Source organism: Onychostoma macrolepis, chromosome 09 (assembly GCF_012432095.1).
Source record: "Onychostoma macrolepis isolate SWU-2019 chromosome 09, ASM1243209v1, whole genome shotgun sequence".
In the NCBI taxonomy this organism is placed as follows: domain Eukaryota; kingdom Metazoa; phylum Chordata; class Actinopteri; order Cypriniformes; family Cyprinidae; genus Onychostoma; species Onychostoma macrolepis.
Window position 1 is genome coordinate 952153 of NC_081163.1, and position 27006 is coordinate 979158.

The 27006-nt window shown below is 35.1% G+C and overlaps 1 protein-coding gene across 4 annotated transcripts in view; it reads left to right on the plus strand.

Annotated features, from left to right (window-relative positions):
* The first annotated feature begins 2763 nt into the window (after positions 1–2763).
* LOC131547457 (E3 ubiquitin-protein ligase SH3RF3-like) overlaps positions 2764–27006 on the plus strand; it is a 99857-nt gene continuing 75614 nt past the window's right edge. For all 4 annotated transcript variants that reach the window (XR_009272938.1, XM_058788032.1, XM_058788033.1 and 1 more), the window contains exon 1: positions 2764–3279. Coding sequence is in view for 3 of the 4 variants with exons in the window: in XM_058788032.1 (XP_058644015.1) it covers positions 2926–3279 (354 nt within the window). In the remaining variant the exon portion in view is untranslated. The remainder of the gene's footprint in view (positions 3280–27006) is intronic.

Sequence of the window (27006 nt, forward strand, 5' to 3'; positions counted from 1 at the left end):
GCTGTTGAAGCAGAGCCATTGATCAAAGGAAGCTTGTTTCCGCCACAAGATACATAATCGCAACTTTTTATCTCAGAATTCATATTTCATATTCCACAATTATGTCTTTTTTCTTGCTACTCTAAAAGTCTGAATTGCTATATAACTTTAAGATATAACGTGTAACTGCAAGACATAACCTCACAATTCTGAGAAGAAAATTCAGAACTGAGAGATATAAACTCGCAAATGCAACCATTGCAGGATACTGTATAAACTCTCAATTCTGAAAAGAAAAGCTGTAATTGTGAGATATTTTTATTTTATTTATTTATTTATTTATTTTATTCCATGGTGGGGATAAATTGCAAGAGGTAAACTTGGAATTTTGAGAAAACTGCAAAATATAATCTTGCAATTCTAAAAAAGAAAAGTAACTGTGAAATAAAAATGATGCAATTACCTTTTTAATATTTGTTTTATTCCGTGGAGGAAACAAACAAATAAATAAATAGAATTGCAAAATGATGCAAACTTAGAATTGTGATTTAAAATATATATATATACAATTACCAAATGTAAAATCAGATGTAAACTCTGACTTTATATCTCACAATTATGACTTTTTTATATTTTATAGTTTATATTTTGTGACTTGACATCATTTTTTCTCAGAACTGTAAAAAGTTCCAAAATGTGAGATATAAAATATCACAATCAATTTCTATTTATTTATTTAATAGCAGAAATGGGCTTCCATATTTAACAAACACACTTCCATTTTAATCAATGAAGGTTATGCTACAAAACTGCAACATCATGTGTAGCCTAATAGACCTTCCCTCTTATAGGAAGCAAACAGCTGTTTTGCTCTACAGTTTTTGTGCTTAAACAGCCGCATTTAAACATGACTGTAAACAAGAACCCTGACTGATGGCAGATGATGTTTGCTGATGCTCTTCTTGGGTGGTCAGACTGAGACAATGCTGTGTGATTGGCTGGCAGCAGTGCTGAACCGGGCAGGACTGGACATGTTCATCTCCAGCTCACTTCAGCTCCATTCACACACAAAGAGAGCATTCTCCAGCAGCTTCCTCAGATGATAACCAGCACTTAGGAATTTTAATACGACATAAGATACTGCATGGGATACAAAACAATGTTTTTCTTGCTCTCATGCCATTTCATTCATTTATACAAGAGTTTGTGTCATTTCTGTAAAAGTTCAACAGATGTCGCTAGTTGCCTGTTTAAAGTAACACAAACGACATGGTTATTATTGTTATTATTATTTGAATAATTGCTTATTCTTACACGATGATCTGGTGATATGCAGTGACTCAGAGCACGTGAAACACCAGGATGCATTTTTTTTTTTTAGGATTATAAACAGATTAAAGCAGTGATTAAACCTCATTTCTACTGTCGCACGGATGCATGAGTTATGAACTATAACCCGCAGATGGCGCTTCAGTAACGCGAAAGAAACAAATCAGCGAGCGATCGATTGATTGCAGATCGATATCAAAGCACTGAACTATAGTTCGATATCTAGGTGTGCAATTGTACTTATGTAAATAAAAACAGTTATCAAAACCCATCATTCATCAAAAAAGCAGAATTTGTAAACATTATGGTATATTCAGCTTAAAGACATTTTAGTTTTTATTTATAAAATATGATATATTTACTTAAAATATCACATATTTATATTTTTATTTATAGGACTATATTTAAAAATTTAATTAAAATAAATATGCAGATTTTCTTATACACGAAAATGTAACTTCTAACATTGCACAAATTATATTGATATTCAGATATAGGCTATTATTATAATGTGTATTATATTGAAATTATATATTATATTGATGATGTATTCTTGATATTTGTTTGATGCTTGTGAAGCACTTTGAGTTGCATTCCATGTATGAAAAGTGCTATACAAATAAATTATTATTATTGTTATTATTATTAAATTGTTTTCACGCTACAGAATATATGCAAACGGTGTATTATTTATTCACTGTAGAAAAACAATCCACCTATTTCAGCTTAGAAACTTAAGTTTAGTTGCTGCCTTAACTTTTAAGTAATTGGCTGTGCAAGTAATTTCAACTTAAATTCTATAAAATTGATTGTGTGTATATATATATATATATTAAATTAAACTGAAAAATTGCTTTGAAATTTGTTGAGTTTAAAAATAAATATGTTGATATATAAATAACATGAGAAAGGTACTATAACTGCAAAAAAAAAAAAAAAAAAAAGGTATTTGCCAAGGTGTTGCAATTCTGTTGTTAAGACGTTTCATAAACGAAACATTCATAAATGTGCAAGAATCATTTACTCATTAACTACTCGCTAATCATTAAATCATTCAAGTAATGCCACAGAAGATTTGGATAGGAAATATAATAATAACTAGACTTTTTTTTTTTGGTTGCAATGTTAGCATTTTTTTTTTTATTCATGTATTTATTTTAATTTGTTTTATTTATTTCTTTATTTTTGCAATGTTTGCATTCACTGAAGAAACGCAGTTGCGTCGTTAGGGCGTTGCTAACGGCCCGGTCCTCTAGATACGTCTGTTTTCTGGTCCAGCAGGTGAACATGATGCGTCTGGTCAGCTAGTATAATAACAGCATGATTTGAGGAACCGTTGATTTGATCAAATCAGAAGCGACACTATTGTAACCAACTACCCTAGTAACGCGAGTTAGATGCTCGCGCTTGATAATGGCGTGCGCGTGACCTCACTGTTGCCTACAGCTGTGTGTGTGTGTGTGTGTGTGTGTGTGACACAGAGAGAGCAGCAGTGCAGACGCGCTCCGTCGCGCTCATGTCTCAAGCCGTTCTCCGTACATTACTATGACCATATGCGTGCCAAGTTGACTCGCGTCGCCTGCGCGTCGACGACAGCGTTGCGTACCAGAGGAAAACATGGACGAGTCGTCTTTGCTGGATCTGCTGGAGTGCTCTGTGTGTCTGGAGCGGCTGGACACCAGCGCCAAAGTGCTGCCCTGTCAGCACACCTTCTGCCGCCGCTGCCTGGAGAACATCGTGAGCTCCAGACACGAGCTGCGCTGCCCAGAGTGCCGCATCCTGGTGGACTGCGCAGTCGACGATCTGCCTGCTAACATCCTCCTGGTGCGTCTTCTGGACGGGATTAAACAGCGTCCGCGGAACGGAGGAGGGAGAGCGGCGCTGGCGGGATGCGCGGCCGGCGGATCGGCTTCGCCCGCGGGGACAGCGGTGCGGGATCTGCCCGTCGCCACGCGGAGCTCCCCGGTCAAGGTTTGTGCGCTTCTTCTGCTTTTGTTGGATTGCGTTTGTCATCGCTTCCAGAAGCTTCAGATCTCGGACAGATTGAGTGACTTGCGTGTGCAGTGACAGCGTTACAGAATAACGGAGACCGAGTTTATATATGTGACCCTGGAGAAAAAAAAAAGGCATAAGGGTCAGTTTTTTTAAACTGAGACTTCGGAATAAATAATTTTCCATTGATGTATGGTTTGTTAGGATCGGACAATATTTGGTCGAGATACAACTATTTGAAAATCTGGAATCTGAGGGTGCAAAAAATATCTCTCAAAATATTGAGAAAATCACCTTTAAAGTTGTCCAAATGAAGTGCATATTACTAATCGGAAATGTTTTCATGAAACATGATCTTAATATCCTAATGATTTTTGTCATAAAAGAAAAATGTATAATTTTGACCCATACAATGGCTATTGCTACAAATATAGCTGTGCTGCTTAAGACTGGTCTCGTGCTCCAGGGTCACTCATTAAAGCGTCTGAACTTAAGAAACGCACCGTTTGTGAGAGAAGGTTTTGAGCTGCACTGCACTGGTGCTGGCAGTGTTTGGGTTGAGTTTGGTGACGTCACTGCAGTTTATTTCTCACATCTGAGAGCAGACAGAGATGCTCAAGACATCGCATGACGCGGTGAGCAGCGTTTCAGTGTAAACATGAGCATAATGGAGAAATATGAGATGTTGCTCAGATGCAGCTGATCTGATTGCATTGCTGTTGTTTTCTCTAAATGCATCTTCAAGGGTTTCAAGTGTTTTTGGTCTGAGGACATGTAGAACCAGTGTGAAGGAAATCTAAAATCGAAAGGCTTTGCTTCAATGCTACCAGTTTATATATGGAGCTAAATGTGTTTTTAAAGGAATACTTCACCTTAAAATGCAGATTTGCTGATTGACTCACCCTCAGTTCATCCAAGATGAGGATGAGTGTATTTCTTCATCAGGTTTGTAGAAATGTGTCTCTGCATCAGTGTCTCAGCAATGGATGCTCTGCAGTGAATGGGTGCCGTCAGAATGAGAGTCCAAACAGCTGATAAAAACATCACAATAATCCACAGCACTGCAGTCCATCAGTTAACATCTGGAGAAGACAAAAGCTGAAACTAATCCAGCATTAAGACGTTTTTAACTCAAATCTGAGTCCATAATCCATAATAACTCTTCCTTCAGTGAAAAAGTGCATCTGCTGTTGTCTCTCACGTCAAAATCCAGCCACATATTAGTTTAGAGCTATTTTTGCTTGTAAACGCTGCTTGATCTGCAGATTTCTCTCCTGATTCACACCTGAACACTTCTTCACTGCAGGAAGCGTTATTATGGATTATAGACTCAATGGTATTTGAGTTAAAAACGTCTTAATGCTGGATTAGTTTCAGCTTTTGTCTTCTCCAGATGTTAACTGATGGACTGCAGTGCTGTGGGTTCTGACGGCACCCATTCAGCATATTGTCATTTTGGGTGAACTATTTCTTTAATGGATGAATTGTTGTGAATAGTGAAGGAAACACATAATCAAGTGTGCATATGTTCTCCTTCAGTAGTGTTTAAGTAAAATGGAATATGCCATATTGCATTTTTATGTCGTGCTTTAATAATGTTCAAACTCTCCTCTGGCATATATTGTATGGAATAGCGATGATATTATCTAACAACTGCGATTGGCTGTTGCTATAGTGGCAGGATGTTTTTCTATGGCTGGATGTTTCTTAGAGTCGCTCTGCTATTGTTGTGCTGCTCTATTGTTGTGTTTGAAGCGGTCAAACACGCAGACGCCCCTCAGGACTCACTGAAGTGTGAAGTGATGTGCGATCACAAGTCAGGACAGAGCGCTGACGCTGCATTAGACAGGACTGATGTTTGGCTCGGGTCGTATTGTCTGATAACACCGAGCCTGACGCTTCACATTCATACTTACAGAACAGCCTGTAGTCTATTTGGCACAGATGCAATCTGCTGATTGAGGAGAAAAATTTGCTGAATTAATTTAAACATATGTTCCGCTGGGCTGAGAGCACAAGCACTTATTACCAGCTGAAAGCACTGCTAAATTATCAGAAATATGTAATTAGCAACTATGCATGGAGCATTGGATTTGTAGATCATTATGAGTGGCAGGTTCAGATTCTGTGAGCGTCATGATCCATGCATGTAATGTGCCATATAACGAGGTGTGCAAAGTGTGTTTGTGGTCACATATTTTCTGGTCGCTCTGGCCATTATAAACCCATATTGATTGGCCACTCGTTTGCAGTAAGAGGATAAAAGCTGTGGACACAGATATGCTGAAGTCTGATATCTGCTCTGATAGAAGTCATAAAGCTGACACAAATGCCTCTATTAGATGCAAAATTTAAGAATTTATCATGAAATCTGCATGAAAAATTAACCCAGAAAAGCTTTTGTTATGCACATTTCTAAGCTGTCTAAATGATCAACATGATTAAAAGCTGTCTCACACTCCATCTACTGCATGTCTTCTGTCGTCTGATTGATAGTTCAGAGTGTTTTATCCAGTAAAAGCTCTTTTAGTGCAGTTGTAGAAACGCTTCTCGTGTCAAATCTTGTCTGATTTTGATCAAGTAAGCATCAGAATAACTGCAGTCATGTCTCCAGATGAACTCTTGCTGGACTGAAGCAGCTCAGCTTTACTTGATTCTCCATCAATCACTTTCTAGAAGAATCAGTGCGTCTCAAATCTGATCTTTCACTGTTCCTCAGCGGAGGAATGATCTTCATCTCACATCTTCTGAGGAGCGTTTACTTCTTCATCTCTCCATCAGCACTGCATTATATGTTTGAATCATTAACATCTCATCTTACTGAGACATATTACTGGAGATATAGAGCGACCGCTGATATTTAGATCACTTTATGTCAGTATCTGCTCTACTGTTATAAAGATCTCGTTGATTTACATCACAAGCATCAGGATTTCATCATAGAAATATCAACATTTGCAGCAAATTGCATGTTTTTGCTCCGTTTTAAGAATAAATGATCTGTTTTTTTCTGGGTTGAAGGTCTGTCCAGGTGTTTCAGGCGTGTGTCTGTCTTGGTTTGACAGCAGAGGCATCTTGTGATTAATGCGTCAGTGATGGCTGTGTGAGATAAAGATCGTCCTTTTGTTCTGACAGGGTCACTGATGTTCATTACCTGCGTTAGACCTGCTCTTAGACTTTCAGTAACACTTTACATGAAGCCTTTATGTGTAATGCATTATAAAGGTATTCATAAAGTACTTCGTAATGCATGTTATCAGTAAAATGTGTTGTAATATTTGCATATTCCTGGTTGCATCTGAAATTGGTTGTTTGTCTTGTGTTTTAATGCATTAAAGGTGTAACAGTGAATAGATAAATGTTAGACTGTATTATATCTATGCTTTGTGATTATTCATGAGATCACACTATGCATTATAAGGTGCATTACAGGGCATAATTAATGCATTAAAATACTTGTATAATGCGTTATAGGCTATAGACTGAAAAATATTGGTGTATAAACTATTTTCACTTAGAAATTTCTAGTAAAATTTTGTACAAAAAATCTTGAAAACTTGTAAAAAGCAGAAATTTCTAATAAATTTGGGTTTTGTATTTTTTTTTTTTTTTAGTATAGCTTTAATTTTTATTTCAATTCTAGTTTTAGTAATTTTAGTGTTTCATTTATTTCTGTTGCCAAGGCAACATTTTTATTTCTAATTTTAAAATGAAAGTTTACTCTAATATGTTTTTATTTATTTTTTTATTTCTGAATTTTAAAAATGAAAGTTTATTTCTAATTAAAAAAAGTTTTTTTGTAATTTTATGTGCTTTTGTTATTTTTTTTTTTTTTTTTAAGTTTTCAGAAATTGGTTTTCATTTTAGGAATCTCCCCTAATGTTCGTAGTGCAGTAATATTGGATTTTATTGTAGAAAGACTGAAATAATATTTTCATGTAAAATGTACTCTAATAATCTTTGTTTTATTTACAACTTTGAATAATAATTTTTTAAAGCGTATAAAGGCCTCAAGTTTTTTCTTTGTTTGTTTGTTTGTTTAGAGCAAATAGCAGAAAGACAGTTGTTATTGCATGAAGCAGCAGATCCTGAAATGATATGAAATGCTGTTCTTGTAAACATGCATTAGGGTTTTCAGAAACCACAACCAGAGACCGTAATTTTAAAATGCAACTCAAGCTGACAGTAAAAACCCTCATCTTGTTCTGACTCGTGTTGCAGAATGGAACCGATCAAATCCCATAGGCTTCTAGTGAAATTCTGCCTGTAATACTTCCTAGAGCTTTCAGTCGTCATTTAGTGAGCTGAACACAGACCTTTAGTCTGTCTCGACTATATTGTTTATTGAATTCATTTTCTAGATCTTTCAATTCTAGATGTTTTAATGAAGCAGGCAACATACATGGCGAGCTGATTTTGCTTTCTAATGTATTGACTGTTATTACGGTCTGCAGTGATCTGACCTGCTGATATCTTTATCATAGCTCTGCTGCACACAGCGGGACGAATCTCTGTATTTCTACTCCGGGTTGTCAGTCTGATTCATGTAGCCGCTCATTCCACCATTAACACACAATGATTTGAGCTCCAAATGACGGAGCGTTTGTGGTTTTGTTTACAAAAATGTCTTAGATTGTAGGGTTTGGTTGAAAATATTGATTCTTATTCTGAAGAACCGATGTCAATTCTTAAATCCCAAGAATCAATTTCTGCTGTTTTCAGTTGATGCGTGAACAAAACTCCTGCCATCCAATAATCACAGGAATCTTCGTTACTTTTGATATGAAACAAAGTCTTAGCTTTCAAATTCTGTTAGTTTAAATCACTAAAATCACTCACTAAATGTGTTTGACTCTTTAATGCCTCGTGACAGATCGCTGTAGATCATTTCTTCCTCTTTACTACAAGTTACAGCAGCAAATAAACATCAATGAACATCAGAACTGAAATCAATGATGAATCATGAATCAATTGTTCAATCAGTGATTCAACTGTAGAACGACATCAATAAATCAGCTTGAAATCAATACTGTCACGTAACGTCACATTTATCTCAGAAAAGACATTCAATGAAAGTAAACTGGGAATTCAGCTAGAAAAAAATAACATTTTGATAAATATATCCACTATATTACATATTCATTATATTTTTACTGAAGCTGTTCTTAATCATTTAATGTTTGTTTGTTTGAACGTTTTTTAAAAGTTAGCCTATGTAAATGTTACTAAAGTAATATTTATGGAATGTTCTTATAACTTTTTTAAATATTTGATAAATGTTCTCATAACAGAGAGAATGTTGATCTGATATCAACATTCTCTAAACGTCCTTATGATGTTATTTGTACTTGATAAATGTAAAAAAAAAAAACGGTTTTGTAACCTTTAAATAACGTTCTAATAACGACAAGAAAACTGGACGTTTTTAATGTTTCAGAAACCTTTAAAAACAATGTTAAATTTGTTCCCTGGGAATAAATTCGTAATGAAAACACGTTATGACATCCACTGTTTAAATGTTTATATTTCAACGATGAAATGGAGCAGAAACATAATTATATAATTAAAAAGTTATTATAATAAATTTTTTAAGTGCAAATTAAATGTTTGTTAATGAATCACTTTAATATAGTAATGTACTAAGGATGCACGATATTAGATTTTTGCCAATATCCGATATGCCGATATTTCTCAAATCATTTTTGCCGATAGCTGCTGCCGATACCAATATATATTTCCCTTTGTTTTGAAACAACACCAAGTCTCTCCTGTGCGGAAATTATCAACAAATTATTTTTAATTTTGGTTAGTTTTGAACAAAAACTTATTTGTTAGTAGTAATAAACTTTATTAAAGTTCTTTTTTTAATGAGAGTACATTTGAAAGCCTTGAAAATAACTATAATACAATGCTGTGTTTTTCCCCCAGACAGATGCTGTTGAAACCTTAAGATTTTATTTGTGGATCTAATATTAATAGATGGTCTAAAGCAAAAGAGCTGTAAAAAATTCTAAAAATCGTTTAGAGCTCCTTATATTTAAGTTTTCATAATCCATTTGAAAAATATATGACATATTACTGAATAAATCTGTATATATTAAATTATTTAATTTACAAGTGTCATGTTTGTCATTTTTGTTCACTCTTTCCCCGCCAGCGCTTTTGCTGATTTTCACTAAAATTTCATGGCCCCCAGAATATCTGAACATGCAATACATCAAAATAAAGATCAGACCCTCTACTTTCAAAAAAATTTTTTTTTTTTTCTAGCTTCAAGAATTTTTATTTTATTTATTTATTTTTTATCAACACTTGAATATAGGTAGGTTTTATAAAAAAGCAACATTTTGAGCAAAAAGCTGAGAAAATGACATTTGTATCAAATACTACATCTGGATCATATTCAGTAATATTGTCAAAGCAAAGATGCAGCTGATGGCTTCCATCAGTATCCCAAAGCTTCACAGGCCTTTAACACTTTCTGGATTGACATTCACTCTGTAACATTAGGCAGCTTTCATTTATATGCGGTTACTGTTGATGATCGCATTATTTTTCATATGCATATGCTTACATACGAGATCGCTCATTTCTGCGTCTTCCTCGTCTGTGTTTTTGATCGGCATTTTCTAGATTAATTCAGGAGATGCGTGATAGCGCCCCCTAGCGTATAACAGCAAGAACACAGAAACCCGGAAAATTGCGTGTTTGGCGGGGAAAGAGTTAATGTAAATATTATCTGTCTTATCGGCAAGGCATATCGGCATATTTTTTTTTCAAATCGGCCGATGTTTACATTTTAAGCCTTTATGACATGATCGTGCATCCTAATGTACCGACTGACAGGCTTTATTGTATAGTTTACAGCATTAGTGGAGAGATTTTTATGTACTGAATCTGATTGTCCATATATCCAAATGAATCAATATTGAATTGAACTGAATCAAGATCGAAACCGAATCACAAGCGTGTGAATGGAAATCCAATGAAATGTGATTCTTTCGTGGCACAGTCTAGTCAGAGTGATGTGTGAATTAAGCATTTGACTGGTTTAACACTGGAAAACGAGACTCGTGTAATAAATGGACTGGAGTCTTTTTTATGCATCGTCCTCCTCTGCCCTTGAAGGAACGTTCCTTTGTTTTCCGTTGTTATGATGCGAGTGAAAGCGTTCGCTGCGCTCGTGTGTTTTATCTGCCATCTGTCTCTCTGGATCTCTATAGATAGCAGGTTTCAGTCTGGATTTGGTCATTGCTCATGCACACAGTCGTCTACTGTACTCGCAATTACAATTCATAATTAACATCTCCTGAACTGCATTATGTTTACATTATATGTATGAGTTACTAGTGATTATTCAAACATCTGGAGTCTGTTAAATTGACCTGATTTTCTGCTTCAGACTGCTGTGAGACACCAAACTAACTTATTTAGCATTAGTTTGACTGCATTCATGAGTAAAGCACGACTGAGACGACTGAAATATGAACAGCAATTTCTGCTTGCTATTTGCACATGTGAATATAGGTAGTATAACTGTGGCAAAATATATGTGTATATATACTGTGTATATATACATACCTACACACACACACACACACACACACACAGTGGTGGCCAAAATGATTAGAACACTAGTATTATTATATAAAATTTGTATTAATAATAAAATAAATAACAATATATCAAATAAACAATGCTACACATTAAAATAAATAATAATAATAATTAATGCATATTAAATAATGCCACATATTAAAGTATATATATATATATATATATATAATTTTTTTGTTTTGTTTCTCTTTTAATTTTTGTAAAATTGTGTTCTGTGTGGGATTGATGTTATTGTGTTTAATGAGTGATTGGCTTGTCTATCCATGAGCTCATCTATATTCACACTGCATTGTTTGTTTTTGACGAGCGTTTGATGCTGTCTTTTGTCTTAAAGAGAAAAATATGCAAGATGCTCAGACTTATAGATGTCTTCAGTATGACACTTCTCTGATTCAATGGAAAACTGGGATCTTTTAATTTATTAACTACAGAGTCTCAGCAGACGTCTCAGAGTAAATAAAGGCGGTCCAGAAGGAAACAGCTGAGATGGTTTGCTCTATTTCTGTGCTGCTCACGAACAGTAACACAACACTCTTTTGCTCATTTGACAGCGACGAGTGAAACGCCAGCTACAAATCACACACTAACAACTCACAGCTCTAATTACTACAAAACACTCCAACATACACAAATAATGTGTGCTTCATTTGATTTGAAATGCAAAACGGATCACTCACGTTAGATGAATACATGTGACTTCAGTCTATTTATTTTGTAAAACATATGTAAACATTTATTTTATAAAATATTTTTATAAAAGTGATTTTATTATACAGTTTACTGTATGTCTGTAAATATATAAAATGATATGCAAATAAGTAACTAAATAAAACATGTTTGTTAATTAAAATAAAGTTAAAATAAACTAAAATATAAATATTAGATGAAAATGTTTAAACTAAAAGAAAATCAGAAATATTGCCTTTCAAAACTCACTGAAATAATCACTAAAATTACTATCTGGAAATAAATAAAAATTAAAACTCAACTAAAACTTAAAAAAATAAAATAAACCAAATTTTACAAAAATTTGAAAACTGAATGTATATATTTATTTATATATGAAATATTTATATATTAAATGTATATAAATGTTTGTATAATAAAGCTATTTCTAAAACTAATTCAAAGCTATTTCTATAAACTAATTGTTGTGGTTTTGCTGTCATTGAGTGTTTGTTTCCTTGAATATTGCATTTTCAAGGAAATTCACTGTTAAAAATGACAACTTTTTTATTTTTTATTTATTTATTTTTTATAAAGGTTAATAAAGCAGGGTGTTTCAATGAGCAAGTTAATGAGTACTCCTCACCTGATCTCAATATTGATCAAAATAATCGTGATTTCAGCTTTTGCCGTAATCGAGCAGCCCTGATCTCCACCAGCACAAGTAATGTTATTAGTTTTCTGAGTTTGTCACTTTTTAGTTTATCCAGTTTTGTTTCCTTTTTTTTTTTTGTTCAGCTGTTGCATCATAATTGAGCCAAAAAGTAAAATCAAGTTACAGTTTAAGAAAAGATTCTAAAGACAAAGCTTATTCAATCTGGACTGATATGAGCAGGACTCTGCATGCATCTGCTGTGATTTGAAGCACTTGTGTGCTGCAGTAATTAACGCTCAGAGTGTGTTTGTACAGTATGTGATGTGAGAGCCGCTCTATCAGCTCTCTACAGCTGTTTGGACACACAACGCTCCTCCTCATTATTCCTGAGAGTCTGGCTTAATTTAATGCAGTAAAAGGACACATCAAAGCCTCCTTTGTCTCCAGTGACGCGGGGGTCTGTGGACAGTAAAGGCCTGAGCAGGATTCACGTCATTCCGCTTAATGAGTGTTTGGCTTGTTTACAGTATTAGTATATTATGATTATTGTTATTTTATTTATTTATTATTTTAATGTGTAGTGTAATTTATTTAATATTATTTTTGTTATAGATATAATATTTACTTTAATATGTAACATTATTTATTTAATTTTAATATTTAAATGTTATTATTAATATCATCATCATTATTATTATTATTATTATTATTTATTTTAATGTGTAGCATTGTTTATTTAATATGTTGTTGTTATTATTATTGTTATTTATTATTTATAACTTTTTTTTTTTTTTCTGTAAAAATTGTGTTCTATGTGGGATTGATGTTATTGTGTTTAATGAGTGTTTGGCTCGTCTATCCGTGAGCTCATCTATATTCACACTGCATTGTTTGTTTTCGACGAGCGTTTGATGCCGTCATTTGTCTTCTTTAGGATGAAGAAAAAAACGCAAGATGCTCAGACTTATAGACGTCTTCAGTATGACACTTCTCTGATTTAATGGAAAACTGAGATCTTTTAATTTATTAACTACAGATAAGCAGGATTATGTACGGCCATTACATCAGTCAGTTATTATTGCTGAATAAACTCTGACAGGCTGAGCAAACCTTGACACAAAACAGCTGACTGGACATTATCCTGCATATTACACGGATACTTATCTAATAAATAAATAAATAAATGTGAAATATTAATTTGAGTTGGGATGGTTCTGAACTCCTTAAATCTGCTGCTATTAAACTTTATTAACTTTACTAAACTGTATTAAACAGTAACATCAGAGGTGATCATGTGACATAGAATAATATTAATAATATGTATTTATTTATTTATTTAATATTACATATTTTATTCATTAATATTATTATGTAATATTGTTTATATATTATATATAATGTGATATGTATATTCTTATTTTAATGTAATTTTAATATTATTATTATAATTATTATATTTAGTTAAATGTATAGTATTATTTTTAAGTTTTTGTCTATTAATATATAACATATCATCATTATTATTAATAATAACTATTATTTATTTATATAATTATTTATTTTAGTATATATTATTGTTCTTATTAATTAATTAATTAATTAATTAATTTTATTATATTATTTATATTTAATATTATTAGTTTTATTTCTTTATTTTCTTTATAAATTTTGTTTGAATTTATATTTGTATTTATTAAGAACATATTTAGTTAAATACAGTTTGTATGTTTTGTTAAAAAAAAGGTTGTCAGACTTGTGGGACAGCGATGTTCAGTGATTGTTTGTGGGTCGGTTAGAATGTTAAAAGCGTGTTTGTGGGTTGGTTAGAGGGTTGAAAGCGTGTTTTTTGGGTTGGTTAGAGTGTTAAAAGCGTGTTTTTTGGGTCAGTTAGAGGGTTAAAAGCGTGTTTTTGGGTCGGTTAGAGTGTTAAAAGCGTGTTTTTTGGGTCGGTTAGAGGGTTAAAAGCGTGTTTGTGGGTTGGTTGGGTTGAAAGCGTGTTTTTTGGGTTGGTTAGAGTGTTAAAAGCGTGTTTTTTGGGTCAGTTAGAGGGTTAAATGCGTGTTTGTGGGTCGGTTAGAGGGTTAAAAGTGTGTTTGTGGGTTGGTTGGGTTGAAAGCGTGTTTTTTGGGTTGGTTAGAGTGTTAAAAGCGTGTTTGTGGGTCGGTTAGAGGGTTGAAAGCGTGTTTTTTTTGGGTCGGTTAGAGGGTTAAAAGCATGTTTGTGGGTCGGTTAGAGGGTTAAAAGCGTGTTTGTAGGTCGGTTAGAGGGTTAAAAGCGTGTTTGTAGGTCGGTTAGAGTGTTAAAAGCGTGTTTGTGGCATGTTTGTGGGTCGGTTAGAGGGTTAAAAGCGTGTTTGTGGCATGTTTGTGGGTCGGTTAGAGGGTTGAAAGCGTGTTTTTTTTGGGTCGGTTAGAGGGTTAAAAGCGTGTTAGTGGGTTGGTTAGAGGGTTAAAAGCGTGTTTGTGGCATGTTTGTGGGTCGGTTAGAGGGTTAAAAGTGTGTTTGTGGGTCGGTTAGAGGGTCAAAAGCGTGTTTGTGGGTCGGTTAGGGGGTTGAAAGCGTGTTTTATTTTGGATCGGTTAGAGGGTTAAAAGCGTGTTTGTAGCGTGTTTGTGGGTCGGTTAGAGGGTTGAAAGTGTGTTTTTGGGTTAGTTAGAGCGTTTGATGCCGTCATTTGTCTTCTTTAGGATGAAGAAAAACGCAAGATGCTCAGACTTATAGACGTCTTCAGTATGACACTTCTCTGATTTAATGGAAAACTGAGATCTTTTAATTTATTAACTACAGATAAGCAGGATTATGTACGGCCATTACATCAGTCAGTTATTATTGCTGAATAAACTCTGACAGGCTGAGCAAACCTTGACACAAAACAGCTGACTGGACATTATCCTGCATATTACACGGATACTTATCTAATAAATAAATAAATAAATGTGAAATATTAATTTGAGTTGGGATGGTTCTGAACTCCTTAAATCTGCTGCTATTAAACTTTATTAACTTTACTAAACTGTATTAAACAGTAACATCAGAGGTGATCATGTGACATAGAATAATATTAATAATATGTATTTATTTATTTATTTAATATTACATATTTTATTCATTAATATTATTATGTAATATTGTTTATATATTATATATAATGTGATATGTATATTCTTATTTTAATGTAATTTTAATATTATTATTATAATTATTATATTTAGTTAAATGTATAGTATTATTTTTAAGTTTTTGTCTATTAATATATAACATATCATCATTATTATTAATAATAACTATTATTTATTTATATAATTATTTATTTTAGTATATATTATTGTTCTTATTAATTAATTAATTAATTAATTAATTTTATTATATTATTTATATTTAATATTATTAGTTTTATTTCTTTATTTTCTTTATAAATTTTGTTTGAATTTATATTTGTATTTATTAAGAACATATTTAGTTAAATACAGAGTTTGTATGTTTTGTTAAAAAAGGTTGTCAGACTTGTGGGACAGCGATGTTCAGTGATTGTTTGTGGGTCGGTTAGAATGTTAAAAGCGTGTTTGTGGGTTGGTTGGGTTGAAAGCGTGTTTTTGGGTTGGTTAGAGTGTTAAAAGCGTGTTTTTTGGGTCAGTTAGAGGGTTAAAAGCGTGTTTTTGGGTCGGTTAGAGGGTTAAAAGCGTGTTTTTGGGTCGGTTAGAGGGTTAAAAGCGTGTTTGTGGGTTGGTTGGGTTGAAAGTGTGTTTTTTGGGTTGGTTAGAGTGTTAAAAGCGTGTTTTTTGGGTCAGTTAGAGGGTTAAATGCGTGTTTGTGGGTCGGTTAGAGGGTTGAAAGTGTTTTTTTTTTTGGGTCGGTTAGAGTGTTAAAAGCGTGTTTTTTGGGTCGGTTAGAGGGTTAAAAGCGTGTTTGTGGGTCGGTTAGAGGGTTAAAAGCGTGTTTGTGGGTTGGTTAGAGGGTTGGCGTGTTTTTGGGTTGGTTAGAGTGTTAAAAGCGTGTTTTTGGGTCGGTTAGAGGGTTAAATGCGTGTTTGTGGGTTGGTTAGAGTGTTAAAAGCGTATTTGTGGGTCGGTTAGAGGGTTGAAAGCGTGTTTTTTGGGTCGGTTAGAGGGTTAAAAGCGTGTTTGTGGGTCGGTTAGAGTGTTAAAAGCGTGTTTGTGGCATGTTTGTGGGTCGGTTAGAGGGTTAAAAGCGTGTTTGTGGCATGTTTGTGGGTCGGTTAGAGGGTTGGCGTGTTTTTGGGTCGGTTAGAGGGTTAAAAGCGTGTTTGTGGGTTGGTTAGAGGGTTAAAAGCGTGTTTGTGGCATGTTTGTGGGTCGGTTAGAGGGTTAAAAGCGTGTTTTTTGGGTCAGTTAGAGGGTTAAATGCGTGTTTGTGGGTCGGTTAGAGGGTTGAAAGTGTGTTTTTTGGGTTAGTTAGAGGGTTAAATGCGTGTTTGTGGGTCGGTTAGAGGGTTGAAAGTGTGTTTTTTTGGGTCGGTTAGAGGGTTAAAAGCGTGTTTGTGGGTCGGTTAGAGGGTTAAAAGCGTGTTTGTGGGTTGGTTAGAGGTTGAAAGCGTGTTTTTTGGGTTGGTTAGAGTGTTAAAAGCGTGTTTTTGGGTCGGTTAGAGGGTTAAATGCGTGTTTGTGGGTCGGTTAGAGGGTTGAAAGTGTGTTTTTTTGGGTCGGTTAGAGTGTTAAAAGCGTGTTTTTTGGGTCGGTTAGAGGGTTAAAAGCGTGTTTGTGGGTTGGTTGGGTTGAAAGCGTGTTTTTTGGGTTGGTTAGAGTGTTAAAAGCGTGTTTTTTGGGTTGGTTAGAGTGTTAAAAGCGTATTTGTGGGTCGGTTAGAGGGTTGAAAGCGTGTTTTTTTTGGGTCGGTTAGAGGGTTAAAAGCGTGTTTTTAGGTCGGTTAGAGTGTTAAAAGCGTGTTTGTGGCATGTTTGTGTGTCGGTTAGAGGGTTAAAAGCGTGTTTGTGGCATGTTTGTGGGTCGGTTAGAGGGTTGAAAGCGTGTTTTTTTTGGGTCGGTTAGAGGGTTAAAAGCGTGTTTGTGGGTTGGTTAGAGGGTTAAAAGCGTGTTTGTGGCATGTTTGTGGGTCGGTTAGAGGGTTAAAAGCGTGTTTGTGGGTCGGTTAGAGGGTCAAAAGCGTGTTTGTGGCATGTTTGTGGGTCGGTTAGGGGGTTGAAAGCGTGTTTTATTTTGGATCGGTTAGAGGGTTAAAAGCGTGTTTGTAGCGTGTTTGTGGGTCGGTTAGAGGGTTGAAAGCGTGTTTTTGGATCGGTTAGAGCAGGGTTCCTCAAATCTTACCCTGGAGGTCCAATCCACTGCAGAGTTTAGCTCCAACCCTGATCAAACTCACCTGTCTGTGATTTTCTAATGATCCTGAAGACATTGATTAGCATGTTCAGGTGTGTTTGATTAGGGTTACAGCTAAACTCTGCAGGAAAGTGGATCTCGAGGTCCAGATTTGAGGAGCCCTGGGTTAGAGGGTTAAAAGCGTGTTTGTAGCGTGTTTGTGGGTCGGTTAGAGGGTTAAAAGCGTGTTTGTGGCATGTTTGTGGTATGTTAGAGGGTTGAAAGCGTGTTTTATTTTGGATCGGTTAGAGGGTTGAAAGCGTGTTTGTGGGTCGGTTGGGTTGAAAGCGTGTTTTTTGGGTTGGTTAGAGGGTTAAAAGCGTGTTTGTGGGTCGGTTAGAGGGTTAAAAGCGTGTTTGTGGGTTGGTTAGTGTTAAAAGCGTGTTTTTTTGGGTCGGTTAGAGGGTTAAAAGCGTGTTTGTGGCATGTTTGTGGGTCGGTTAGAGGGTTGAAAGCGTGTTTGTGGGTCGGTTAGAGGGTTGAAAGCGTGTTTTTTGGGTCGGTTAGAGGGTTAAAAGCGTGTTTTTTGGGTCTGTTAGAGGGTTAAAATCGTGTTTTTTGGGTTGGTTAGAGGGTTAAAAGCGTGTTTGTGGGTCGGTTGGGTTGAAAGCGTGTTTTTTGGGTCGGTTAGAGGGTTAAAAGCGTGTTTGTGGGTCGGTTAGAGGGTTAAAAGCGTGTTTTTTGGGTCGGTTAGAGGGTTGAAAATGTGTTTTATTTTGGATCGTTTAGAGGGTTGAAAGTGTGGGGTTTTATTTTGGATCGGTTAGAGGGTTGAAAGCGTGTTTGTGGGTCGGTTGGGTTGAAAGCGTGTTTCTTGGGTCGGTTAGAGGGTTAAAAGCGTGTTTGTGGGTCGTTTAGAGGGTTAAAAGCGTGTTTTTTGGGTTGGTTAGAGGGTTAAAAGCGTGTTTGTGGGTCGTTTAGAGGGTTAAAAGCGTGTTTTTTGGGTCGGTTAGAGGGTTAAAAGCGTGTTTTTTGGGTTGGTTAGAGTGTTAAAAGCGTGTTTTGGGTCGGTTAGAGGGTTAAAAGCGTGTTTGTGGGTCGGTTAGAGGGTTGAAAGCGTGTTTGTGGGTTGGTTAGAGGGTTGAAAGCGTGTTTTTTGGGTCGGTTAGAGGGTTAAAAGCGTGTTTTTTGGGTCGGTTAGAGGTTTGAAAGCGTGTTTGTGGGTCGGTTGGGTTGAAAGCGTGTTTTTTGGGTCGGTTAGAGGGTTAAAAGCGTGTTTGTGGGTCGGTTAGAGGGTTAAAAGCGTGTTTGTGGGTCGGTTAGAGGGTTGAAAGCGTGTTTTTGGGTCGGTTAGAGGGTTAAAAGCGTGTTTTTTGGGTCGGTTAGAGGGTTGAAAGCGTGTTTGTGGGTCGGTTAGAGGGTTAAAAGCGTGTTTTTGGGTCGGTTGGGTTGAAAGCGTGTTTTTTGGGTCGGTTAGAGGTTTGAAAGCGTGTTTGTGGGTCGGTTAGAGGGTTAAAAGCGTGTTTGTGGGTCGGTTAGAGGGTTAAAAGCGTGTTTTTTTTGGGTCGGTTAGAGGGTTGAAAGCGAGTGAGTGTTTCCTCTAGAAATGTGTGAAATCTGGATTATTTCAGTGATTAACAGGTGTTTGTAGCACCGCTTTAGAGTCATAATCAATTGTTAAACTGAGAGAAGCGATTAGAGTCAGATTGAGGAGAAGTAAAGTGAGAGGACGAGTGATTCGTTCAGACTCTAAACTGATGAATGAAAGGAATGTTGCTGCAGGTCTGCTAATCGTCTCGCTGCTCGTTCCTCTTCCTGTCTTAATGGGAAGTAACCATGCCAACATGACAGGAAGTGCTGGGAATCTCCCCGAAGATGAAGCCTCATTAGTGTTTAGTTTGACTCGCGCTGGAGAAATACGATGACTGTTTTCATCTAAATCTATGACTGAAACACAGTTTATTCTGAGCATTGTGTGCATTCACTGTAACTACTGTTAGGAAGAGGTTTGCATCAGGTACAGATTCACTGAGCTTCATATCAGCATGCATCATCAGATAATGACGGATTCACTGTTAAGTGCATCTTAAAGGAAGAGTTCACGCAAAAAAATGAAAATGTGTTCACCCTCAGTTCATCTGAGATCAGGATGAGTGTGTTTCTTCATCAGGTTTGTAGAAATGTGTCTCTGCATCAGTGTCTCAGCAATGGATGCTCTGCAGTGAATGGGTGCCGTCAGAATGAGAGTCCAAACAGCTGATAAAAACATCACAATAATCCACAGCACTGCAGTCCATCAGTTAACATCTGGAGAAGACAAAAGCTGAAACTAATCCAGCATTAAGACGTTTATAACTAAAATATAATCCATAATAACTCTTCCTGCAGTGAAGAAGTGCATCTGCTGTTGTCTCTCACATCAAAATTCAGCCACATATTTGTTTAGAGCTGTTTTGTCTTGTAAACGCTGCTTGATCTGCAGATTTCTCTCCTGATTCACACCTGAACACTTCTTCACTGGAGGAAGAGTTATTATGGATTATGGACTCATATTTGAGTTAAAAAAACGTCTTAATGCTGGATTAGTTTCAGCTTTTGTCTTCTCCAGATGTTAACTGATGGACTGCAGTGCTGTGGATTATTGTGATGTTTTTGGACTCTCATTCTGACGGCACCCATTCAGCCTATTGTCATTTTTGAGTGAACTGTTAAGAAAAACTTTAAGAAAAAGTACTGTTCATGGTTTGCATGCAAACAGTTAAGGTATGAAGTATGTAAACGATGTAAATTTAGGTCTTTTAATAGCAATAGTTTGCAGCACCCCCCCCCAGCTAATCAATAATAAGATGGTAAACAACGAGTTTCCTGATCGATCAGCATTGATCAGCGTTCCCAGAGGAGCAGAAGTGTGAGGTCAGGAGGAGACGGCGGTCACAGCCGGGGGTCAGAGGTCAACCCCGCCCACACAAACACTATTGTGATTATGGAAATGAGCAGAGAGTTTCTAACCAGATACAAAACAGGCAAACAGAATCATTTATCACCACAAAGACCAAACAAAGCCTGTGGATGCAGCATCATTTACCCTCGCAGCACGCATTTCTAATGTTACAGAAGATTTCTGTTTCAAATAAATGCTGTTCTTTTGAACTTTCTATTCATCTGTGAATCCTGAAAAATAAAATGTATAACAGTTTCCACAAAAATATTGTGCAGCACAACTGTTTTCAACATTGATAATAATCAGAAATGTTTGTTGAGCAGCAAATCAGCATATTATTATGATTTCTGAAGATCATGTGACGCTGAAGACTGGAGTAATGATGCTGAAAATACAGCTGCATCACAGAAATAAATTACAGTTTAATAGATGAAGAGTTCATTTGCAAAAACGGATCCGTTTTTAACAATTTTCAAAAATCATGTTTTTAAATTTTTTTTATTGTGGATTCCAATTAATCTCAATCAAACTGCAGTCAGGTTATTTTGATTAGCTTAACAAATAACAAAAAAATACAGCTAACTAACCCAAAACACAATAAAAACATGATGACATAATAAAAAACAGATTTTTTTTTATTTTAAATGAAAAAAAAAAAAAAATTATCTGTTTTTGCAAATAAACTCTTCATAAAAACAGCTGTTTGAAATTGTAATAATATTTGACTGTTTTTGTGTTAGTGTGTGTCAGATGGGCGTCCCTCAGTGGAATACTGTCAGCTCGTGTGTGTTTTGGATCGAAGCAGACGAGGGTTTGCTGTTATACTCGACTAGAACATTCTCTCTCTCTCTGTGTGTGTGTGTGTGTGTGTGAGTGTGTGAGTGTGTGAGTGTGTGTGTGTGTGTGTGTGTGAGTGTGTGAGTGTGTGAGTGTGTGAGTGTGTGTGTGTGTGTGTGAGTGTGTGTGTGTGTGAGTGTGTGTGTGTGAGTGTGTGTGTGTGTGTGTGTGAGTGTGTGAGTGTGTGTGTGTGTGTGTGTGTGTGTGTGTGAGTGTGTGAGTGTGTGTGTGTGTGTGTGTGTGTGTGTGTGTGTGTGTGTGAGTGTGTGAGTGTGTGTGTGTGAGGTGTGAGTGTGTGTGCAGGTGGAGGTGTGCTGCTGGTTGAAGCTCTGCTATACGAGGATAACAGTGAGTGTGTGTGTGTGTGTGTGAGTGTGTGAGTGTGTGTGCAGGTGGAGGTGGAGGTGTGCTGCTGGTTGAAGCTCTGCTATACGAGGATAACAGTGAGTGTGTGTGTGTGTGTGTGAGTGTGTGTGTGTGTGTGAGTGTGTGTGTGTGTGAGTGTGTGTGTGTGTGTGTGTGTGTGTGTGTGTGTGTGTGTGTGTGTGTGAGTGTGTGTGTGTGTGTGAGTGTGTGTGTGTGTGTGTGAGTGAGTGTGAGTGTGTGTGTGTGTGTGTGAGTGTGTGTGTGTGTGTGTGTGTGTGTGTGTGTGTGTGTGTGTGTGTGTGTGTGTGTGTGTGTGTGTGTGTGAGGTGTGAGTGTGTGTGTGAGTGTGTGAGTGTGTGTGAGTGTGTGTGAGTGAGTGTGAGTGTGTGTGTGTGTGTGTGTGAGTGTGTGTGTGTGTGTGTGTGTGTGTGTGATTCTTCGGTGGGAGAGCTTTGGTTTTCCAGCCAGCTCTGCTCTTGGAATCGTTCAGATGTTTCCTCTGAAGAGAGCAGGAATGTGGCCGGCCTGCGGAAAAGATGATGAGACCGCAGGACGCTAATGGTTTGAGCTGCAGGTTTTAATCAGGTGGATGTCGAAGCGCGGTGAGGTCAGCCAGAGGAACTGCTCGTGCTGTTGCATAAGAGCAGTGTGTGTGTGTGTGTGTGTGTGTGTGTGTGTGTGTGTGTGAGTGTGTGAGAAATGATGACGGTTAGAAATGTGCAGGGAGCAGGTTGATGTGGAAAGAACGTCTCGCAGGAGATCTGATCTGATCTGAGTTATTCATCCCATTTCAATTTAGAAACATATATACTGTACATATAATATAATATTAAATACATTTAGACTTTTAAAAATATTTTTTAATATATTGTTTTAATATGTAGTTTTTTAATATATTATTATTATTATTATAAAATGTATTTACTTATTTATTTTAAAAATGTACGTAATAAAATGCAGTTTAAAGAAAGTCTTTAAAAATAACGTTTTAATGTTAATGTTTCTTTTTTTTGCTATTTAATTACATTTTAATTTAATGTAATTTTAATCTTAAAGGTTCACTTTTTTACCTGATTGTTTTTTTTCTTTTCTTTTTGGTGAATTGTATTTAATTAATTTAGAGTCAGATTGCTCTTCACTATAATTGTACCTTTATTTTTAACCTGATACCAGAATTAACCACCTGTTTCTCCCTGATCTGAGCCATCCGTTGAAATTACTTTTGCAGCTGTAACCCAATGCAGTCATTTTGTTCCAGTCTAATTTCAATATCATATACAATTATAGTTTTATAATTAAAAGGAGAGAGAGAGAGAGAGAGAGAGTTTCTTCAGTGTGTGTTTATGGAAAGACAAAAGTGTCTCAGATTGAGTGTTGGAGATATTTCCCCATCACTGACGTGGGTTAAGCCATTCAATTTTTTAATCTAATTAATTACATGATTACTGATTAATTAATCTTAATCTTAAAATAATCACAATAATCAACTATTTTGACTGAAAAATCCCCCCAAAAGATCATTTAAAGTCATTATTGTGTTAGATGAGAAAATCATTAAATAGACATTACAAAAACGTAGCTTTAAATATCAAATATTTTGATTCAACATTGCATAAATAACCATAATAAATGGGTATTAATAATGAAAACAAATAAAATCTTCCACCACTAGGTGGCAGCAATTCACTGTCTTAATGAGCGAGTCATTGAATCATTCATTCATTCATTCAAGGATTCATTCAAACAGCCGATTCATTCAGAAACAAAGCATGTGACTCTTCATGAATGAGTCACTGAATCACTGACTCTACAGTTCTGCTGTGGCTTTGATTGAACTATTTTCATTTGCGAAATTGAATAAATAGACAGCTAAAGCACAGAATTAACTTTTTGTTTACTGAACTGTTGTATAAATCAATATCAATAATTGCAATTGTGCAGATACTGGGGAAAACATGGCGTGATATTGCTAAAGTACTGTATATCATATGATATAAAAATAAGAGGGTGATTTATTTTTTCTATTCATATCTTGAATTTTGGGCTCATATAACTGGATTCTAATAGACTCTATCACAGTCAGTCGTCCAGTGTTATGATCATCAGTGTGAGATGACGGACAGCTCTGGACGGGGCGCTGCATTAAATGCATGAATACATTTTTCCATAATTAATCGTAACAAATGAATGCATTAAATCAACAGCCCTAATTATTATTAAAGCTGTTCTCTTTAGGATGGTCTTGTTGGGAAGCTGATCTGCTTCCCGTCACATTATTCTCTGCTGAACTTTCATACAGCAGCAGTGTTTGGCTAAAAGCGTCTGCTAAATCAATGCATGTAAATGTAATGCAAATGCTGAGAAATATTGCAGACGTGTTGCCAGGTTTGTGCTGACGTGATGCTGAAGGATCTGGGCCCAAACCCAAACGTCTGGGTCAATAGATCTATAGCGTAGAGATCGCAACGGCAAGGTCATGGGTTCAATTCCCAGCACAAACACTCATCAAATATGCATTTCCGATGCACTGAACCTGCTCTCGCTAATGAGATGCATGTACGTGCTTTAATGATAGTTAGAAATCTGTGCAACAGTGAAGACATTTTCATATCAGAAGATGAAGTGGAAAGAGGGATTTGAGTCTTCAGAAGCGCAGGGACCCTCACAGATTCACACATTTTAGGGAAGATAACTCAGAAATCATGTGAAAACATTTTTTATTGTTTTTAAAAAAAAGTCTCTTCTGCTCATCAAGGCTGCATTTATTTGATCAAAAATACAGTCAAAATTGTGAAATATTATTCTAATGTAAAACAGCTGTTTTCTATGTGAATATGTGTTAAACTGTAATTTATTTCTGTGATGCAGCTGTATTTTCAGCATCATTACTCCAGTCTTCAGTGTCACATGATCTTCAGAAATCATTCTAATATGCTGATTTGCTGATTTCTGATTATTATTAATGTTGAACACAGTTGTGCTGCACAATATTTTTGTGGAAACTGTGATGCATTTTATTTTTCAGGATTCACAGAGAGGAATCTTTTGTAACATTATAAATGTCTTTACTGACACTTTTGATCAATTTAATGCAAATTGGATTAATAAAGGTGTTAATTTCTTATTTTTTTAATTACTGAACTCTAATATACATTTTTAATTTTATATATACATTATAATAATGATTGTAGAAAATAGATTTAAATAAAAACAAAAAATATATATTTTTTTGTAACATTATAATTGTCTTTTTTTCACTTTTAATCAGTTTAATATAATCCTGCTTACTTAATATAAATAATGTAAAGTACAGTTTTATTGGTAAGCACGACTGTGCAGAAGATGATTTTTTATAAACTGTTTTATGTTTAATCTATCATATAGTGTACCAGTTGACATTTTTCCAAGTAAACATATCATTTCGCATCACAAGTATTTTCGGTTTTAGTTTCTTGTATCCAGCTTCAGCTGTAAGAGAATAAGATCCTGAGTGTATATGTGTCCCTGCAGCACAGAAGCAGTCATAAGCAGCACAGCTATATTTGTAGCAATAGACAACAATACATTGTATGGCTCAAAATGATCCATTTCTCTTTATGCCAAAAATCATTAGGATATTAAGTAAAGATCATGTTCCATGAAGATATTTTGTAAATTTCCTACCGTAAATATATCAAAACTTCATTTTTGATTAGTAATATGCATTGCTAAGAACTTTATTTGAACAACTTTAAAGGTGATTTTCTCAATATTTAGATTTTTTGCACCCTCAGATTCCAGATTTTCAGATAGTTGTATCTCAGACAAATATTGTCCGATCCTAACAAACCATACATCAATGGAAAGATTATTTATGCTGCTGTTCAGAAACAGAAGATTAATTGAGTTGATTTGCCGCTCGTCAGACGCTGCTCCTGCTCAAACACACGTGAACGACGCTCTGCTTCATAAAGAGATGTTTGTCTGTGTGTTTGAAGCAGACGCAGAGACAGACAGTAATGAAAGGCTCGTCAAACAGGCCTGAATGGACTCAAATGAGGGGTTTTGTCCTCTGATCTGTGTTTTCGGTGTAAAATCAGTGATCGGGATTCCAGCGTTTGTCATGCATTTATGTCACGTTCTCTGTTCAAGGAAGCTGTTTATTGAAGAAAGAACTGCATGTTATATTTTTTACTCTTTTATTGTAAAATGAGAAAATGTAGTGTTACTGAATGAGCTTTTTGGTATCAGGACTACATTGTGCTGTTTCTGGAAACATTCTGTATAGCAAAATTTCATAATCATTTAATTTATTAAATAATTAACATTCATAATTAAAATGATATGTAAAATATAAAAATAAATAAATAAATAAAACAATTCTGTTATTTTCTGTAAACCTCCTATATAGCAAAAATGCATAATTATAATTAATTATTACTTATTAATTAATTATTTTAGTTATGAGTATTAATTAGAACATCAGAAAATTATTAATGAATAAAAATATTTACATCGTTATCTATAAACATTGTGCATAGCACAAAATGCATAAATCATTGTAATATTTGCAGTATAACATATATAAAATTAAATCTCTTTAATGTTATTTTATTTAAATGATTTGAATAGCAAAACCATAAATCATTTTAATTAATTAATTAATTATTTTAATCATGAAAGTTGTTTAAAATGTAAAAAAGAAATTAAATATTTTCTGTAAACATTCTGTACAGCATTTATTTTTTTTGCTATATAGCAAAAAAATCTGTTATATACCGTTTTAATTATTTTATTCATGAGTGTCATTTATAAGATTACAAAAATAAATGTAAAATATTTGTTATTTTCTGTAAATGTTCTGCATAGCAAAATACATATTTTATTAATTAATTGTTTTAAATTATTTTAATTATGAAAGTCATTTAAAATATATATTTAAATTTTTTAAATATTTTCTATAAAGGGTCTGTATCGCAAAAATATATAAATCATTTTAATTATTTCTAATTGTAATTACCTAAATTCGGAATTTCATTAGAAATGTAAAAAATATAAATAAATACAAATATTTTGTTCTGCTATTTTCTGTAAACATGCTGTATAGCAAAAATACATTTTATAATTACTATTTTATTTATTATTAATTTATCATTTTAAGTTTTTTGAAGTTTTTGTTGTCATTTGAAATATTTAAAAATAAATGAATGAATAAAAAAAAAATCTTTGTTTACCTTCAGTGAGCTGTTCAGTGGATGTTTTCTGTGTTTTGTAAGGGAACGAGGGAAGTGAGTTGATCTGAAGCAGGTGCAGGAGAGAGTGATGTCAGAGCTGTGCAGCTGTGTGTGTGTGTGTGTGTGTGTGTGTGTCTGCGA